The following is a 12705-nucleotide window of genomic DNA, read 5'->3' as shown; positions in this document are numbered from 1 at the left end:
GAGGCTGACCATGCGTTCCTGATTCTTATGCTCTCTGCCCCGAGCCTTGGAATTACAGGTATACAGCATCATACCTAGTTTCTGCAATGTGGATGGAGAAGGACCTCAGGCTCTCCCTCTATAACTGTGCTGCACCCTCAGCTCTGTTTTTATCTTATTTATCTATTTATTTTGATTTTTTTCTAGGCTGGGTTTCTTTACCTCTGGCTGTCCTTGATCTTGCTATGTAGGTCAGGCTAGCCTAAAATCTACCTGTCTCTGATTCCCAAATGCTGGGATTAAAGGCTTTGTGCTAATTCCTATTTTTTAAAGTTTAAGTTAATTAATTTTTGAGATAGAGTCTCACTAGGTAGCCCTAGCTGGACTGGAACTTGCTGTATAGACCAGGATGGCTTCAAACTCACAGAGCAACGCCCACCTCCGACTCCCAAAGGCTGAAAGTAAAAATGTGTGCTCCCTTACCCAGCCATATTTTTATTAAAATGATAATTTATAAGGTGCAATGTGACGTTATGGAGTATTCCTACAATGGAGAATGAACCAAACTGGGAGGCTTTTTATTTGCAGTGCTGGAGCTGGGCCTCAAATATCCTAGGCAGACGTTGACCTCTGAACTGTGTCCTCAGCCTAATGAAGAGGGTGGTGCAGTTAGTGACAGCCACAGCTGTCCTACAGAGCAGACATTTCTGTTCTCCTATGTGCCCGCTTTAGGCCCACCTCATTCAGGCGACTCACTGTGTTCTGCCAAACTGGGGAGTGGCATTCATTCACAGAGGTCAGACGAGGATGCTGTCAAGTGTTCTGCTCTACACTCTCTGCCTTTTTCCCTTGAGACAGGATTGCTCACCAGGTTTGGATCTTGGCTGGCAGGCAGCAAGCCTCAGCAATCTTCCTTTACAGCTCTGGGGTTATGGGAGTATTTGGCAGCACCCAGTGTTATTATATGAGTAGTGGGGATTCGAACTTAGATCCTTAGGCTTATCTGCTGAGGTATCTCCAGAATTCTTCAGTTTTATTATTTTGCTGCATACCTGGCCTGCTCCCAACATTTCTTTTCTTACTTTCTCCTTCCTTTTTTCTAGTACTGGAGATGAAACCCAGGGCCCTCAATACACTGTGAAAGCACCGTGTCCCTGAGCTACAGTCTCAGGCTTCAAATTTGTTGCAGAATTTTTTTAAGACATGGGGTCCAATCTGTCCACCATGTGACAAATAATCCCAATGTACCATTGAGTTAACAGTCCCTGAGAGGGGCCTTCTACCATTGACCCAGAATCTGTCTCCTGCACTCAGGGATGGCAGTAAAGGGTATGTTCGATGTTGTTTTCCTGTAGAACTGAGTTCTGATGGTCTGCGGTGGGAATCTGCTTTTTTTGTTGTTGTTGTTCTGTTTTTGGAGACAGGATCTCACTGTGTAGCCCTGACTGTCCTGGAATTCACTTCGAAGACCAGGCTGGCGTCGAGCTCATGGAGATCTGCCTGCCTCTGACTAACAAGTGCTGAAATTAGAATTAAAGGCATGTGCCACCACCATGAAGTGGAAACCTGCTCCCCCCCCCCAAGATTTATTTATTTATTATTGTATACAGTGTTCAGTCTGCATGTATACTTGCACAGCAGAAGAGGGCATCAGATCTCATTAGAGTTGGTTGTGAGCCACCATGTGGTAGCTGGGAATTGAACTTAGTACCTCTGGAAAAGCAACCAGTGCTTTTAATGGCTGAGCCATCTCTCCAGCCCCCAGAAACCTTTTTTTTTTTTAAACACTGCTTTCTCTGGTTACTTTTCCTCCAGGCTTCACTTTCTCATCCCCCAACAGGAAGTTCTAGGGTTGCCTCCAATTCATCATTTTATACTAAAATTCATTTATTTGTTTTTGTTTTCTTGATTCCGTGGTAGAGGTTAGAACCTTGGTGGGAAACAAAATACAGTGGTTCATTTTCAACACAAAAGTCCCTTAGATGGGCTTTGGTTTTAGGTAAGTAAGAGGCATTGGGTTCCTTTTCCTAATAGCTTGTGCCTTTTTGTTTGACCTTTGAGCTAACCTTTTCAAACCAAAGGTTATCTTGGGATTGGTGATACAGGCAGCTTGCTACATTATGACTAAGACTGTACACTGAAAAAAGGGGAAATAGAATCTAGAATGAATAGAATCATAAAAAAAGAGACAGTTTTCCCCCTAACAAAACATGCTTGCTGTTTTTGTTGGCATTTGACTTTGCAAGGCCATAAAATAAACTGCCTCCATTTTTATTCTAACTCTGTAGCACTCACTGTTATGATAGCTTCAAAGCAATCCTCCTTCCTCAAGCTACCAAATGCTATGATTACGGATGCGAGCTCCCATATCCAGTTTTATTTATTTTGCCATTCTGGAGTCAGGATCAAGAGCCTTGGCTGGGCAGTATTGGTGCACGCCTTTAATCCCCGCACTCAGAAGACTGTGTCAGGGGGATCTCTGTGAGTTCAAAGCCAGCTTAGCCTACAGAGTGAGTTTCAGAAAAGCCAGGAACACAAGATCCCATCTCGAAAAACCCAAAAGAAAAAGAAAAAAAGAAACAAAAGGTTTCTTGTCAACTAGACTCTCTAGCACTGAGCCACACACTTGGCTTGGGTTTTGGTCTCCAAGTTGACTTTTGAGTAAAGCCAAAGTGAGACAATGCTCATGGAGACTTCCTTTCAGTGGTCCCTTTATTGGAGGTCTGTGGTTGCTCAAAGGAGCATCAGGGATAGTGCTTCCTGGATCTCCAAGGCTCCCTCAGAGGAGTTTTTAGTTTTCAGCCTAGAAGAAATAAGAGACTATGAGACTTAGGGTGTATGCACGGTTAGGTCTGCCCTCCTTGCTATGGAGTCTTGGCTATGGGACAGGATAGGGGCCCAAAGTGACAGAGTGGATGCAAAGCTGGTTATACTTGGGTGTAATGGGAAAACATCTGTAATCCCAGCAGTTGGGAGACTGAGCAGTTGGGAGACTGAGGAGATTTTGAAAGTTCAAGGTTAACATTGGGCCACCCATGAATGGCACACACCTTTAGCCTTTAATTTAGGAGGCAGAGACACGTGGATCTCTGAGTTTGAGGCTACATGGTGGAAACCTTGTCCCCCCCTCCCCCCAAAATCCAGGTTACACAACAAGTCCCGATTACAACAAACAAAATTCAAGCATACCAAATCAATCACAAACCCATCTACAGGCAAGGGCGGGCAGATAAATAGCTTAATGAAAACGAGTGGTAAGATAAGTAGGGGTTGGAGGGTCAAAAGTTCAGAATCATCCCTCCTGGACTTGTCTCAAAATGGGAAACCTTGTCTCAAAATCAAATGACAACTGGGAGATGACTCAACCAGTAAAGTGCTTGCGTTGCTAATGTGAAGACCTGAGTTTGATCCCCAGAACCCACATAATGATACTGGCCAAAGTGGAAACTTTTAATCCCAGAACTGGGCATCTGGAGACAAGAGGACCCTTGGGGCTAACTAGCCAGTAAGCCTAGTCTGTTTGTTGAGCTTCTGGTCAATGACAGCCCTTCTCTCAAAGGAAGTAGATGACTTTTCTGAGGATGACACAGGAAGTAGCCCTTAAACAGCAGACATCAGAACACACACGCACACATACATAGACATGTGTTAAAAAGAAGATAAAATGGAAGTAGCAGTTGGATGTGATATACTTTGAAACCTTACAATCTCAGCACTTGAGGTGGAAGTCAACATGAGCTAATGGGTTTAAGGCTAGCCTGGACTATACCTCGAGCCTTTGTTTCACAACCAATCAATCAAACAAACAAAACAAAACAGACACAAGTAATGGGATTGTCCTGGTGTGATCAGAAGCTAGGATTAGGCTTTTCTTTTTCTGTCTTTCTTTCTTTCTTTCTTTCTTTCTTTCTTTTTTATTTTTGAGACAGGGTTTCTCTAAAGCTTGGGAGCCTGTCCTGGAACTAGCTCTTGTAGACCAGGCTGGCTATGAGCTCACAGAAATCCACCTGCCTCTGCCTTCCAAGTGCTGGGATTAAAGCCGTGTGCCACCACTGCCCGGTTTAGGATTAGGTTTTTAGGGTGACTGTCTATGTCTAGATTGCTCTAATGTAAGAATCTTCAGGAGTCTTGGCAGGTATCCCACAAAACAAAACAAAAACAAAACCCCAAGAATCTTCACGAGCCAGAGACCATCAAGAACCATTAGGGTTGAGATGAGCAGAGAAAGCAAGGCAGGGGTAGGGACTGGACTGAGGTTATGCAGACGATCTATTGGGGTAAAGTGTCACACAGTTCAGGTTAGTGTTGTGTGAACAGAGAGCTTCTGAATGGGAGGCTGGAGTGAGTACTAGGCTGGATGGCCTGGGATAAGGTAGGCAGAAGGGTTTTGTCTCGAGCCTTGTTATAAATTAATAAAAGATGCCATAAGTTTGGTAGTGAGGATCTAAGACAAATTGCTCTTTAGATGAGAGCCTTATCTGGATATTATCAGGCTGCAAACAATCATGATAGGCCCTAAAGAGAGAGAAACTTCAGTTCCAAAGAACCTCAGGAGTTCCTGGCTCTGACATATTTCAGGGATGGATGTGGGGCTTGAGAGGTAGGGTGGGTATTCACACCATGCAGTCTACCACCAAGAGTCAGCAAAGCAGACTAGAAGATTTTGTTAGCTGGGTGGTTGTGATCAGGCAGAGTTACGCAATCTTTGTGAGTTCAAGGCCAGCCTGATCTACAGAGCAAGTTCCAGGACAGCCAGGGCTACACTGAGAAACCCTGTCTTGAAAAACGAAAACTTTTTTTTTTTCTTTTGACAGGGTTTTACTGTGCAGGAACTTGCTCTGTAGCCCAGTCTGGTCTTGAACTCAGAGGTCTGCCTGTCGCTGCCTCCTGAATATGGGATCAAAGCCATGAGCCACCATGCCTGGCTTAAATAAGAAGGTAAAGTCGGGAGTAGAGAGCCAGTCAGGAGTGAAGAGCCCTTGCTGCTTCCATGGAAAACCCAGGTTCTGTTCCCAGCACCCATCAAGTAAGCCCACAAGGGTTGGTAAACTCCGCGACAGGGGTTCTGATTTCCACTTCTGATCTCCTTGAGCACTGACACATGTGTAATGAGCGCGCGCGCACACACACACACACACACACACACACGTGCGCGCACGCGCAGACACTGCAAATAAAATAAACCTTCTGAAAAAAGAATAAACTTGTAATTCAAGATTGCTTTAGTGCTATATAGCAATTTCCTATTAATTGAAATATCCTCTCAAGGAAAGAATTAGGGTTCCTCCATCAAGGCTGGTTAGATGGAAGCTTAAACAGCTGCTGCGGGAGAAAATGGGGGACAGGACTGACGAAACATTTGCCAAAAATTGCCCTGAAGGGTTCTTCCCTAGTGAGCTGCTTACAAGTTGTGTAGAGGGCTCAGGATTGCAGCTTTCATCATTCATCGCCCATGGTGAAGTGACTTCCCACGATGCAGCTGCTTTTGTTTTTGTTTTGTTTATTTGTTTTTTGAGACAGAATTTCTCTGTCGGTTTGGAGCCTGTCTTGGAACTAGCTGTTGTAGACCAGGCTGGCCTCGAACTCACAGAGATCCGCCTGCTTCTGCCTCCTAAGAGCTGGGATTAAAGGCGTGCGCCACCACTACCCAGCTGATACAGCTGTTTTTTTTAAGTCATTCCTGATCCTGTAAGGAACCCCTCATCTGTACTCCTGTAAGTAAACCCAGTAAAAACAACCAAGTTGGATTTTGTAGAGAACTGTTACTATTTGAGGTATGACCCTTCAGGAAGTCTCTCATAACACTTGGCCAAGAGTGTCAGAGAACATCAGAAAGGCAACAGTGGCCTGCTCTACAATTTCTGAGAGACTTTTGGTAGGTGTTGCCCAATTTGGGGGAGACAGTTGGGCAGCTGGAGGTCTGTAATCTAACAGGTATGTGTAACAAAGATCTCACTGAGGTTATAAATCAGAGGGGTGCCAGCAGAGGGGTTGGCAGTCAAGCAAAAGACAAGCTGACTTGGGGGGCAGGGCCAGGGCTGAAGATGTGTTTTCAGAACAGACAGGACAGATGATGCCACGGGCAGTGACAGGCAGACTCACCGCGGTGAAGTGAGGCCAGGTGCGCAGCAGGTTGAAGAGTGCATTCCCAGGGCAGTCGCTGTGCACTAGCTGGCGGTGGCCCAGCACTTTGTAGTCTGGCAGCAAGTGGCCTGAGCGAATGGCGCAGCTCGGGAGCACGTCGCGAACCGTCTTCAGCGCTGCGTCGCTGGGCAGTGATCCAGTATAGTTGCCCACGAAGGCGACGCCGAAACCGCGACTGTTGTGGCCGCGCGTATGTGCGCCCACCCAGTGCCAGCCACGGCCCTCGTACACATAGCCGTCGGATCCTACCACGAAACTGCGGAGGGGTTGGGGTAGGGCGGTTAAGCACCTTTCCTGGCTGCGTCCTCATCTGGACACACCCCCAGAGTCTGTCTCAATGCCTTATGACACCGAGTGTAATACACTGTCTCTGTTTCATCCAATTCAGTATCATTTGAACACCAAGTGCCACCCCAGAAACCGTTCTCTCTTGCAGAATGCCTTAATCACAGCATTCAAAGAAAGAAGCAGGCAGAACTCTATGAGTTCGAGGCCAGCTTTTTCCACATAGCGAGCTCCAGGCCAGTTATGAGACCTTGTTTTATTAAAAAAAAAGAAGAGGAGGAGGAGAACGGAAAAAGAAGAAAAACAAAAAGCAGCTGGGTGTGCACACCTTTAATCCCAGCACTCGTGAGCAAAGGCAGCTGGATCTCTGAGGTTGAAGCCACCCTGGCCTACAGAGTGAGTTCCAGGTCAGTAAGGGCTACAGAGAGAAACCGTGTCTCAAAAAACAACCAAACAAAAACTTTACCTTTTCTGAAAAACTGATCAAGTCCCTTTTCACTCTTCTCCCCTCTCTATCCCTTGCCGGGATATCTCCATCCCTATCCGGGACCTTGCTCCTCACCTCCACCCTATCCTGGTTCTTGACCACGCCCACTACAAACTCCCTCTTCTACTTGCCAGTCTCCGCCCACTTGTTTTACTCCCTACCTTCCAACCTCTCCCACAGTAGCCTAGGCCAGGTTCACCTGTAGCCGATGTCATCCCAGTGACGCACGTCCTGGTGGAAACGCTGCATGGAGCGCATGTTAGCCGCACAGCGCTGGAAGGTGGTGCAGGGTGGTGCTGGCACGTATGTGTGATGCACATATAAGAATCCGAGTGGCAGCCGGAGTGGTGTCGGGTTGCCTCGGTAGGGCGCGGCTCCCCAGCGGCAGCGAGGGAGAATGGCTGGGCATCCTTCAGGAGCAAGGGAGACTCTGATCATCAAGCATTTCATTTTGGAAGACTGAATCTCTATTAAGGTGAACCTACGGGCATCCCTCCGGTCTCCAGGAATTGGCAAGAGTCTAATTTTAGGACAGAAAGGTGACTCAGAGGGCACACACACACAGAGATAGATAGATGATAGATAGATAGATAAAAGATAGATAGGTAGATAGATAGATAATAGATAGATGATAGGTAGACACAGATAGACAGACATAGTTAGTCTTGGATTCTGTTATGTCTCTGCCACTTCCAGGAGAAAGACCAAAAGTGTGAGTATGATGGTGCATTTCTGTTAATCCCAGCATTTGACGAGATTAAAGAATTGAGTTTGCAAGCTCAAGACCAGCCTGGGCTATGCAGACCTTGTCTAAATAAAATCGGGAAAAAAAAAATCAATCCCCATGTGTTTCCTTTCAACTGTGTGTGTGTGTGTGTGTGTGTGTGTGTGTGTGTGTGTATGTGGTGCTAGAGTTCAGGATCTCATGAAGCCCAGGCCGCCCTTTAATATATATTCCTGGCTGCCTTTGATATTCCGTGATCCTCTGGCCTCTGCCTCTTAAGAGCTGGGATTGCCAGCATGCATCACTGTGTGCATTTTCCTGTGGTGACAGGATTGAATGCAGAGTCTTATGTATACACTCTACCAACTGAGCTATACCCCCAGTCCCTCTTTAAAAAATTTAAATCAGCAGAGGCAGGCGAATCTCTGTGAGTTCGAGATCAGCCTGGTCTACAAGAGCTAGTTCCAGGACAGGCTCCAAAGCCACAGAGAAACCCTGTCTCGAAAAACAAACAAACAAAAAAAATTATTCCAGGACCAACTCTTGCATTTCTTTGACTCTGCAGCTGTCCCTATCTTCACTGCTGTCCCCTTGGGATACTCTGGGCCCTTGATCCCACTCACCACAGGGGGCTGGGAGTGTCTATTAATGAGGAGTCAGGAGAGCTCCTTACCCAGGAAAGTCTCAGTGAATTCCTTGGTAGCAAGGGTAGCCACCTGAGCCAGCTCTTCTTGGGTCATGTTCTGCAACTGTGGCTGTTTTGGCTCCAGTCTCTGTAGCTGGACAAGGGCCTCCCATACCTGCTGGGCCAGGGTAGGAGCGGAAGTCAATGCAGCCCCGTTCTGCCTTCGGAAGTTACTTCGGAACTTTGGATCGCCAGCCACCCCATCTCCATAGTACTCTCTCAGCAGGTGGCTGAGGGGTGGCCGGGGCCTAGAAACCCGGCTCAAGTGATCCCCAAGGAGAGCTCCATCCAAGGCACCATTGAGGAAAGCCATGGTGAGCCTGGATGCCTTGGGGTCCAACAGTGTGAAGACCCTGGGGTCAGAAAGCTGGTCCCAGCAACCCTCGGTTCCCAGTCCTGGAGAACTCTGAGTCTGGGAACCGTGGAGGAATGTCAGACCCAAGTCTCCAGCCAAGATGACTGCCAAGAGTCTGTCCACAGTGGTGGGAGTCTTGGCTTTTTCGTTTGGTGAAGTGGCTCCAACATCTGTAGAAGAGGCTTTTGTGGAGGCGTCCATTAGTCCTGGCCAGATGGCTGCAACGTTTGTCGTGGTGTCTCCAGCATCACAAGGGGTGGCCAAGCAGTCGTGCCCCTGCAAACCAGCCTCTAGCCCAATCAGTAGAGGCTTCACGGCTACAGTGGAGCCATCAGGTGCCAACACCACTCCGTATTCCTGCCCATCCTGTACATCATGTTGGGCCACCTCTGACATCAGAGCCTGAAGTTCTGGGCTCAGTGAGTGGGGCTCTGACTCTGTCGTGTTGTGGCTTGGTACCTTCCGCAGCAAGTACTGGTGAAGAGAATTGTGGGGGCTGAAGTGGTTGGCTGACAGTATCCGTGCAGGGGCAGTGCCACTGGCCTCAGTTACCGGCACCTTTTGCTCAAGCTCAGCAAGGGCCTGGATGATGGAGTCCATGAGCAGGGGTAAGGAGGAGGCTGCAGGAGGAGAAAATGCATCAGCATCGCTTGTTCCTGATCCTCTCCAGTACATGTTGTATTTCCCTAATTCCTTCCGACACCACTGTGACCAGCACTACCGTTGTGTAGAGGGGGAAACTGAGACACCCAGACTATTCCTTGTTGGTTAAGGAGTTTGGACTGTCCAGGAACACTGAGGATCATGAGCAGCAGAGCAGCCCGGCCAGGATGGCATTTGTGGTGGCTTAAGTAGGAATGTCCCTCATAGGCTCATATATTAGAATGCTTGGTCATCACGGAGTGGTGCTATTTGAGAGGGATTTAGGAGGCGTGGTCTTGTTGGAATACATGTGGCCCTGCTGGAGTGGGGTTTTGGGGTTTCAAATGCTCAAACCAGGCCAGGTAGCTGTCTCTCTTCTTCCTGCTGCATGTGGATCCTGATGTAGAACTCAGCTCCTCCTGCACGGGGTCTGCCTGTGCACTACCTTGCTTCCCACCATCCTAATATGGACTAAATCTCTGAAACCGTAAACTGGCCTTGATTAAATGTTCTCCTTTATAAGAGGTGCTGTGGCCATGGTGTGTATTCACAACAACAGACCAAGACAGCATTCTAAGCTTGTTGTTTGGGCTACAATATGGAAATGGGTTTCCAAGGTTCTAGATGAGGGGCAAACAGAAGAGGGGTAAATGAGGAAGGTGGTTGGTGGTATAGCGTTGGCAGTGAACAAAAGCATGGAAAATTTCTACATATGTAGGGGTAAAGACAAATCACTTAAAAATTACTATTGGGGCTGGAGAGGTGGCTCAGAGGTTAAGAGCACTGGCTGCTCTTCTAGAGAACCCAGGTTCAATTCCCAGCACCTACACGACAGCTTACACCTATCTGTAACTCCAGTTCCAGGGTTTCTGATACCCTCACACAGCTACACATGCATCCAAAACACCAATGCATATACATAAAATAAAAATGAATTATCAAAAATTACTATTATTTCAAGTTTTACTCTTACTATTTTTAATTGGTGGGGGGTATGTGCATGTGGATGTTAGAGGTTTTGGATATACTGGAACTGGAGTTACCTGGTGGTTGTAAATCATCCAGTGTGGGTGCTGGGAACAGAACATGGATCTTCTGCAATGGTACATTGTCTTAACCACTGAGACATCTCTCCAGCTCAGACAGTTTCTGGTGATAGATTACAGTTGGGCAATTTTAGGAGGAAAAGTATGTCAAAGGATTACCTGAGGCTTATGTAGCAATTTTCTCTAACCTGAGGCCTCTTACTAAGTCTCGGGAAGTAATCCAACATACAAGTCTCAGGAAACTCCTAAAACCTATGAAATTTAAGAGGCTCTTCTCCCAAGATTGTATAAGCAACAACAACTATAGAGAAGAAGAGACTTGCCCACCAGCCAAGCTGCCTGAAAGTTCAGCAAGGAGCTGCAGGACTGCAGCTTTTGTGAATCGTCATTGATCCTGGGGATGGACTTTTTGGTGATACAGCTGTATTTAAATCACCCATATTCCTATAAGTAATCCAAAGTAAACATACTGGCTCACTGAGCTATACTTGAGCGGAATAATTTCTTTGGTCCACCATTCGTACCCTATTTGGTGCATAAGATGTTCGTTATCAATTCGGAAGTAGTCACATGACACCAAGGAAGCTGAGTACAATGGCTCATGCCTGTAATCCCAGTCCTCAAGAAAGCTGAGACAGAAGGACCACCACAAGTTCAAGACTAGCCTGAACTACATAGTTCCAACCTTTCCTGGCTACAAAGTAAGACCTTGCCTCAAGCAAACAGACACACAGACAGATGGACAGACAAACAAACAGCCTATGGGGAGAGGAGAATGTGTTTTTCCCTTTTCAAGAAAGGCAATCTAGATGTTAGGTTACCAGGCTCACAGAAGAGTTAGGGGTTGTTGAATAATTGCCAATGTTTATTTAAACATTAACTATGTGTCAGACATCACTCTAAGTGATACATAAAATTTATTTAATTCTCACAAAACTTCCTGTTTACAGATGAAGCTTCTGAGATGGAGAGGACCTGTTAGCTGCTTCAGGTCACATAGTTAGGAAGTGCAGGAGGTTTAATTTGCATCTAGGAAAGTTGGTTCTTTTGTTATAGGGTTTGCTATATAGTGCAGGCCCGCCTCTAACTCATTATATATCCCCGGCTAAACGTCCTCCTGCCGTCCCATGTTCTGGGGATACCGACAATTGTTTCCACACCCAGAGCCTCCAGGTCATTTTAATCCTGTACCCTAGCGTCTGGAGGGCAACCCATTCTGTAACTTTGTTTCTGCTTAAATTATCAGGTCTTTTCTGCTTCTCAACCAAACCCAGCTCTCGCTCCTCCCATCCTAGTTGTGTGAGGTTTTTCTCCAGGAAGCTACCCTTGGTTTTTGTTCCCAACCCTCTCACCCCCTACCCCCCGCCCACCCCGGCCTTGTCTACTCTCTGACACCCCTTCCTTGACTCTATGGGTGTTGGAAACGTGTGGTGCCCTAATAGCAGTTTGCTGAGAGCTGGAGCCTTGACCCGCTAAGGTTCAACAAAACAAGTTCCCCTCCCCCAAGGCCTCAAGCTTTGAACTCACCTGTCTCTGACTCTGGCCACAGCAACAGCAAAATCCAGAGGACACCCTGGACTTTTATCATTGTGGGGCTCCAGTTCCAGGGCAGAGGCCCAGCAGAAAATCTCAGAGGTGCTGGGAAGAGAGGGGCGTGAGAATTGACCTGATTTAACAAAGCACAGCAGGACGGCACACTCACCCCAGCAGAGTGAAGAGTGAGTAGAGAGCCTGGGTCAAGGTTATTTAGGTCTCAAAGTCTCCACCATCCTGTCCTGTTCCCGCCCAGTGTGACCTGATAGGTCAGTAAGTCAGATCCATGCCAAGAGAAGCCTGTAGACTGGGAAGCTCAAACTCAGAAATGTCCGTGCCCTTGCCTTTAAAAAATATAAAAATATAAAAAAAATATAATTAATTTTTTCCAGTACTGGAGATTAAACTTAGGGCCTTATGCATGCCAGGCAAACACTGTACCTTTGAACTCTGTCCCCTGACTCCCTTTTACATTTTATTTGATTTTATTTAAAAGGTTTGAGTGAATTCAAGGCCAACCTGTTCTACATGGTGAGTTCCAGGACAGCCGGGGCTACAGACAAAATCCCCTGTCTCGAAGAAGAACAACTATATATAAAGACCTTCAAATTTAAATTCGAATGTACTATTATTGCATGTGTGGGCAGAGTATGTGTCCATGAGATGGGTGTGGGTTTGAGCATTTGCCAGGCATGACACTGGAGATAAGAGGGCAGCTTTTGGGAGTCTTTTCTCCTTCCACTTCAAGATCTAGAGATAAAGCTCAAGCTGTCAGGCTTGCAGAAAAATACCTTTACCTTTCAAAACATCCCTTTATTCAACTTA

The 12705-nt window shown here is 46.7% G+C and overlaps 1 protein-coding gene across 1 annotated transcript; it reads right to left on the bottom strand.

The window, feature by feature from the left end:
- Window positions 1-1666: 1666 nt before the first annotated feature.
- Window positions 1667-12053, bottom strand: Pglyrp2 (peptidoglycan recognition protein 2). The gene is made up of 5 exons (XM_041630396.1): window positions 11875-12053; window positions 8293-9279; window positions 7095-7305; window positions 6082-6379; window positions 1667-2782 (listed from the first exon to the last, which is right to left on the bottom strand). Exons 1-5 carry the CDS (start codon window positions 11933-11935, stop codon window positions 2771-2773), a joined length of 1569 nt encoding a protein of 522 aa, XP_041486330.1. The 5' UTR covers window positions 11936-12053; the 3' UTR covers window positions 1667-2770.
- Window positions 12054-12705: the final 652 nt, after the last annotated feature.

The sequence above is a fragment of the Microtus oregoni genome, unplaced genomic scaffold, assembly GCF_018167655.1.
Source record: "Microtus oregoni isolate MIOR12 unplaced genomic scaffold, Mior012 000034F_ref0000314, whole genome shotgun sequence".
In the NCBI taxonomy this organism is placed as follows: domain Eukaryota; kingdom Metazoa; phylum Chordata; class Mammalia; order Rodentia; family Cricetidae; genus Microtus; species Microtus oregoni.
The sequence above is the reverse complement of the archived record's forward strand: the minus strand, read 5'-3'. Positions and strand labels throughout refer to the sequence as shown.

Excerpts from the sequence above, each read along its gene's own strand:
- Pglyrp2 (XM_041630396.1), bottom strand. The coding sequence starts at position 11,935 with ATGATAAAAGTCCAGGGTGTCCTCTGGATTTTGCTGTTGCTGTGGCCA. Across the intron at positions 9,280-11,874 it reads GTGGCCAGAGTCAGAGACAG|CCTCCTCCTTACCCCTGCTC; the intron begins GTGAGTTCAAAG and ends CTCCTCCTGCAG. Across the intron at positions 7,306-8,292 it reads ATTCACTGAGACTTTCCTGG|GATGCCCAGCCATTCTCCCT; the intron begins GTAAGGAGCTCT and ends TTGCTCCTGAAG.